The following is a 6,728-nucleotide window of genomic DNA, read 5'->3' as shown; positions in this document are numbered from 1 at the left end:
ATTTCTGTGAGCTGTATAACTTGAAGTGGAAATGCTGGGTCAAAGGATATGCATATCTTCAGACTGAGTGGATAATGACAAACTTTTCCAAAGTGGTTGCACAGTTTGTGTCCATACCAACAATGCTGGAGAGTTTTCATTATTCTATATCCCCACAAATATGTGCTATTGTCTATTTTGGAACAGCAGCAGCAAATAGCCAATATGATGGTGTGTAATGATATACCACTGTGGTTTTAAAGTGAATTTTCCTAATCACTAATGATGTTGAATAGTATTTATCGTGGTCTGAGTGCGGGTTGGAAGAAGAATTTCCAGACACGAAGTATTTTAGAAAAGAGTCAGTTTCTTGAGAACAAAGAACAGAGTTAGTGAGGGGTGCTGCAAATACAGCAGGCCGACTTCCTGATAGATCAGGGAGAGCCAATCCTCTTTGTGAGCTAGTAGCCAACTTTTATAGCCTCAGGACAAAGAAAATTCCAGCTGGCAAGATAGCATTAGGTCATTCTTGTCAGGATGCTATGAGGTTACTACACGGTGATTATTTTGCTTAATATGGAGTCGGGGGGTGGGGTGCTCTCCGGTTTAGATTAGGAGAGCCCATGGCAACAGTTGCAGTGGGGGCTTGGTTAATTCTGGAATTTTTGTCCTGTGTCCTTGATACAGGGTGTCCTTGATGTAGGGCTCAATAGTATTTCATAAGTTTATCAGTTATTTGGATGTCCTCTTTTATGCCTTTTGTCAATTATTTAAAACTGGTTGCTGAATGTAAAATGGATGGCTAGTGGGAAGCTATAGCACAGGGAGATCAGCTTGATGCTTTGTGATGACCTAGAGGGGTGGGATAGGGAGGGTGGGAGGGAGACGCAAGAGGAAGAGGATATGGGGATGTATGTATACATATAGCTGATTCACTTTGTTGTACAGCAGAAACTACCACAACATTGTAAAGCAATTATACTCCAATAAAGACACAAAAAAATAAAACTGTTTGCTGTTTTTTCTTATTGATTTACAGTGGTGCTTTATATATTTGAAATATAAGTCCTTTGTCTAATATGTGGCTTGCAAACATCTTCTACTTTTCATTCCTGAAGTTGTCTTTTGATAAATAGAATAATGTAGTCTTTATGATCTTTCCCTCTATGCTTATTTCTTTTTGTGTTCTGTTTAAGAAAGCTTATAAAGATATGTCTTATGCTATCATCTAGGTACCTTATATTTTTACCTTCCACATTTGGACCTAATCTATCTGGAATTAACGTGTGTGTGTGTGTGTGTGTGTGTGTGTGTGTGTGTGTGTGTGTGTGTGTATCCTATGTGATAGAGATTAAGATTCATTTTTTTAAATATGGATGTTTCATTCACCCAAGAAATACTTAATGTAAAGATCATCCTTTCCCATCACACTACCAATGTCATTGTTCTTCAAGATTGCTGTGACTATTGTAGAGCCCTTGAATTTTCATATCAATTTTAGAATCACCTTGTCATTTTCCATTAAAAAATTTCAGGAGAACTTTGAATGGGATTGTATGAGATCTGTAGGTCAATATGGAGGAAAATTGACATCTTTGAAATACTGAGTCTTCCATTACTTAATTAGGAAATTTCTCTCTACATCTTTAGTTTCTCTCAGTAATGCTTTTTTGCTTTCTATATTGAGTTTTTTTTTTTTTTTGGTGTAGGACATTTATTTATTTATTCCATGAAACACTTAAAGTTTAGGTCAGTGGGAAATAATTTTAATCAAAGAATTGTACATTTTCTTCCCACATATCTTGGTTTGTATTAGGAAATGACATTGTGATCCATTTCACTACAATATTACAAAATATTTACAAGAAAATATTTAAAATAACTCAAACATGAAAGGCAAGATGGGGTGAAACTGGTTTTTTAGAAATCTCTGCTCCAGTGCCCAGAGCACACAAGAGGAGAATCAAAACAAATAAGTAACAAAGATCCCCTTGATGACAAGTTTCCAAGGAACTGGAGTAGGGCAAGAAGTGGGATGAAAATGGTGGTATGAAAGGGGATGGATGTTAGCAGCACTGCTTCAATAACCAATCTATTTTGAATGAAATACCCTCTTTTATATGCAGTAAATTCTGAACAAAGCTAAACTTTAGGATATTCCTTGAACTGAAATTAAAAATACCCTGACAGTGAAAGTGGTTCTTTCACCTAAGTTGAATAAGGGCCTCTCTCTCCATGAACCACTGATGTGAAAAGAAGCCTGTTCTAGCATCAAAAGCTGTCACAGCAGCCCTTCCATCTCTTTCATGAACGCTTCATAAACATCATCCTTAGTTTGTACTGAGACGGGAACAGATGGACCGGATTTGGGGGCTGCTTTGGCAAGAGGCACAGCAGAATCATCCTCTGACTTTCTCTGGGGAGTGGCAGTAGCCCCTTTATTCTCCCGACGTACCCTCAGTGCGGTGGGCACAAATCGAGTAATCTCTGCCTTGGGATTAGTGATCTGTGGCTTGGCACTGATGGTTGCTGTGGCTTTCTTCTCAATGGTGGCTGCGCTTGTATCATCTGCCTTGGGTCGCTGAATCAAGTTGGGTGGAGCACTTAAAACCCCCGGGTTCGGCAAAGGAGCTGGTGGGAAAAGCCCAGGTGGGGCAGGTCCAAGTGGAGGCACCAAAGGTGGGCGCATCATGCCAGGACGAGGTGGAGGGATACCTGGAGGTGCAGGGGGAGGTAGCCTGGGTGGGGGTCCCCGAGGAGGAGGGCCAGGAGGCAGACCTGGAGGTGGACCGGACGGAGGGCCAGGGGGTCGACCTGGTGGTGGTCCTGGAGGTAAAAGTCGGGGTAAAGGCCCTCGGAGCCCTGGCATTCCGGGTGGTCTCAGGAATGGAGGAGCTCCTGGAGGTGGTCCAGGAGGAAGGCCTGTAGGTGGTCCAGGTGGCCGTAAAGGTGGAGCAGGTGGTGGTCCAAGAGGAGGTGGTCCTGGCATGGGAGGTGCTTGTATCTGAGAAGGAGGAACAGACTGTGGAGGAGCCTGCTGCTGTGAAGAAGCAGATGTGCCATCAGAAAGAGATTCCTCCTTATGCTGTTTTTGTGACTGCTTTTCTGCTTCAGAATCATCAGAATCTTCATCATCATCTTCTGAAAATTCCTCTACTTCTCGTCCCTCCTCAGGGATTTCCTGACCTGCCATTCGAAGCATCATGGCTTGAAGAGGAGTCAGCTCCTTCATGCTCTTCTTCTTCTTCTTCCTTGATTTCCCAGGCATATCTGCAAATCGCACACTCAGACCTGACTTCTTTTCTTCATTGTTTTCTCTCTCATTATCATCACGGTGCAAAAATTCATCCCCTTCACTTTCTCCATCTGATCTGTCAGTGTCGCTGTCATCAGTACTGTCGTCATGCTTATCTTGATCCATGTCTTCAGGATAGCCGTCATCTTCACTGGTGCTGGAAACATCATCATCATGACCCCGTTGAGCAATTTCGGGACTATACAGCATGTCTTCATCTCGCCTACGAGGCGGAAGATCTAGGGCAAAGCCCACTTTACGGCCATATATTTGCAAGACTTGAGGAGGAGGTGGACCAGGGGGAGGACCAGGAGGTTTCCTGCCAGGGGGCAAACGTGGAACGCCATGTCCAAGAAGAGGAAGTATAGAAACTGCCCGAGTTGGAGGTCCATAGGCTGAGGTCTTCTTAAGGATGGAGGGCGGCTGGGCGCCAGGAAGTGGAATGTCCTGGATCAGGATGTTGGAAGGAGCGTTCGGCATATCTGGCAAAGGAATGCTCTCCACCTCCACATGCTGTGCATTCTTGACAGCATCAAAATATTGGCTAAGTTGAGCCCTCTTCTGTTCATATTCTACTTCTAGCTTTCTCAATTCTTTGTAAATATCTGGATTCTCTTTCTCATAGAGTCGTAAAATACGTTCAAAGGTTTCACGTAGCTTTTTACGCTTGTCTTTCAGCACTTTCTCATTTAACTGTGGCTGTTGCACTGGGTTAAACTCCATTTCATCCAATTTTTCCATGTCCCGGATAATTTGTTTGGGATCCTTCATCTTTAAAACTGCAGCTCGTACCATCATGCGCTGTTTTTTGTTCTTCTTTAATTCTCTCTTCCGAGCTTCTTTTCTGGTTTGGTCTGTGGGGTTCATAAATTTTCCACTCTTGGTGGATGATGTAGATCTCCGTCCCATGTTGACAATTTGTGTGGTTTACTTGCTTGTTTAAAAAACAAAACAAAAACTAAACCTAAAAACACTTCTGCTGGGCTCCTGGGGCTGTGAGAAGCGGGGAGGGGACGATTCTCGGCCTCTTTGACTTCGTAGGGCCCTTCACCTCTGCCTCTCAGTCAGCCCCCCACCAGCCGCCATCTTGAAACCTCGCGCCCCTCCGCCATCCTTACGTCCTATATTGAGTTTTGAACATCTTTCATTAGATTTATTTCTTTGTATTCATTTTCTGGATATAAGTATCATTTAAAAATAGTGTCATGTTAAAAAGTTTCATTTTCAAATTCTTTTTGAATGATATGTAAAAATATAATTTGTTTTGGTATCTCAATGATTTTGCTAAATTCACTTATTAATTCTAATAGATCACATATATTCTTTTAGTTTTCTGTATTATTATGTCACCTGTGTCATCTTCCATTGCATTTTTTATACCATTTATTTATTTTTCTTGTTTTTTTCCCCCCTTGGCTAGTTCAGGGTTGAATCAAAGTGGTGATGGCTGACATTCTTGTTACCTTCTAGATCTCAGGGTTAAAACTTTCAATATTTCATTGTGTGATATTTTTTGTAGGCTTTGAAAATATACCCTTCATTAAATTAAGGAAATTCCTTTCTATTCCTAATTTTGCTGAAATTTTTAAAATTATAAATACATGTTGAATCTTAGATGTTTTTTCATACATCTACTGAAATGAAAGTATGATTTTTTCCTTTCTTTTGTGAATGTGGTAAAATCCACAGGTTATGTGAACTATTTTCAAATGTTAAACAGACCTTAAATTTTTGGAATAAATTTAATTTGATTGTGATGAACTACCATTTTCATATATTGCTGAATTCCATTTGTTTAGAATTTTGCCTCTATACTTATAAAAGAGATTGGCATGTGTTTTTTACTCTTAATGTCCTTGACTGGTTTTTATATCAAGGTTATGTAGGTTGTGTAAAAGGAATTGGGAAGCAATCCTTCTTTTTCTATTTTCTGGAAGAACTTGTGTAATGTTGGTATTATTTCTTCATTACATATTTGGCAGAATTCACCAATAAAGGACTCTAGGCCTGGAATATTCTTTTTTAAATTACAGACTCTTTTTCATAGATTTCAGTTCTCTGGTGAAATTCTCCACATTTCAATCTATTTTTGTGAACATATTAAACAAGTATTTCAATATCTGGATTGCTGGTGGGTCTGTTTCTATTGTATTTTCACATGCTTTATGCTTTTTTGCTCCTTCCTCTTGACTTGCCTCCTATGTTTTCACTTAATACCAGCTTTTGTGTATCAAAATTTACAGGTAATCTGCATGATGTGTTTTTTCTTGTTGGAGGAGGTCACTGAGAGGATGTGACCACTGGTTGACCCATAAGCTGGAACCAGGCAATTGGAGGCTCTTCACCCCTCCCCTGTCCTTGGAATCAATATCCTACCCACAGTTCCCACAGCCAGAGCCTTTTTCAAGGACACAGCCTTGAGAGAGCAAAGTGCTGTTGAGACCCTCTGGACAGTATACAGGACTGAACCCCATAAAGGCCTCTACGTAAACTTTTAAGATTCTGGTGGGCAGTGTGGACATCTACTCATCTTGTGGCCACCCGAGACAAGCCTTGTAAAGTAAGTTCCCTTACTTACTAAACCTGCCACCTACCAATCTGGAGTGGCCAGCCTCTTTCTTCTGTCTCTCCTTGTCCTCCTTGTAAGGGCACCAGTTTTGTATTTCACCCAGGGAACTCCTGAGATTGTGAACCAACAGTCCTCCAGAGAAGATGTAATTTTCTCTCACGCAGCACTTAGACTCTGTTAGAGTAGGAGCAGATCTCCTTGATTCAGTCAGCGATGAACACAGTGTAAGGCTGAATTTCATTCCCTGTAACAGTTGGTTTATTTATCTCAGCTAGACATGGCCTTTCAGGGATTTCAACTGGAAATCTGGAGTATTTACTGGGGCTGTTCATCCTTGAGGGTCCTGAACTCCAAATTCTGTCTGCTATAGGCAATGCTTAGATTTTTAGTTTCGTAGCTGTTTTCTGCTTTGCTTCTTAAGCTTCTTGTCCTACACAACTTAGAACTTGACAAATGCCTCTAGGGAAAAGCTGAGCAGCTTGTTGGGGGCCTTTCTTTTGTGATTTCCTTTTCTCTAGTACCTTGGCTTCTGAAACCCTGGTTGAAAGCTTGAAGTTATTGTCTTCTGCTCAAGGATCTACCTACACTGAAAACTGGAAAATGCCACCAGGAAAAAGCAGTGGAGAACGTCAGGATGTTTACCTTCTCCCAGGATCTTGGTTTGATATAAGTAACCTTGTTGTAGCTGAAAGTAATATCACCTCCCTCCTCCAGTATTTTGTTATTTCTCTGAATTAACACCTACCAATTTTGTTTAAAACATTATTTTTATCTTAGACTATGAACTTCTTGAAGGCATGTGACTGCTCATTTCAATTTCTTAAAAAAACAGCTTTACTGAGATAAAGTTTACTCTCTATAAATGCACCTATTGTAAGTGTACAG

The 6,728-nt window shown here is 40.8% G+C and overlaps 1 protein-coding gene across 1 annotated transcript; it reads right to left on the bottom strand.

Moving 5' to 3' along the window:
* Positions 1 to 2,204: 2,204 nt before the first annotated feature.
* On the bottom strand, positions 2,205 to 4,365 carry LOC132501557 (WW domain-binding protein 11-like). Its single transcript, XM_060117197.1, has one exon. The coding sequence runs from the start codon at positions 4,181 to 4,183 to the stop codon at positions 2,261 to 2,263; it is 1,923 nt and encodes a 640-aa protein (XP_059973180.1). The 5' UTR covers positions 4,184 to 4,365; the 3' UTR covers positions 2,205 to 2,260.
* Between the last annotated feature and the right edge of the window lie 2,363 nt (positions 4,366 to 6,728).

This window comes from Mesoplodon densirostris, chromosome 14, assembly GCF_025265405.1.
Source record: "Mesoplodon densirostris isolate mMesDen1 chromosome 14, mMesDen1 primary haplotype, whole genome shotgun sequence".
Lineage (NCBI taxonomy): Eukaryota > Metazoa > Chordata > Mammalia > Artiodactyla > Ziphiidae > Mesoplodon > Mesoplodon densirostris.
Note: the sequence above shows the minus strand (reverse complement) of the source record. Positions and strands in the feature narration are given on the sequence as shown.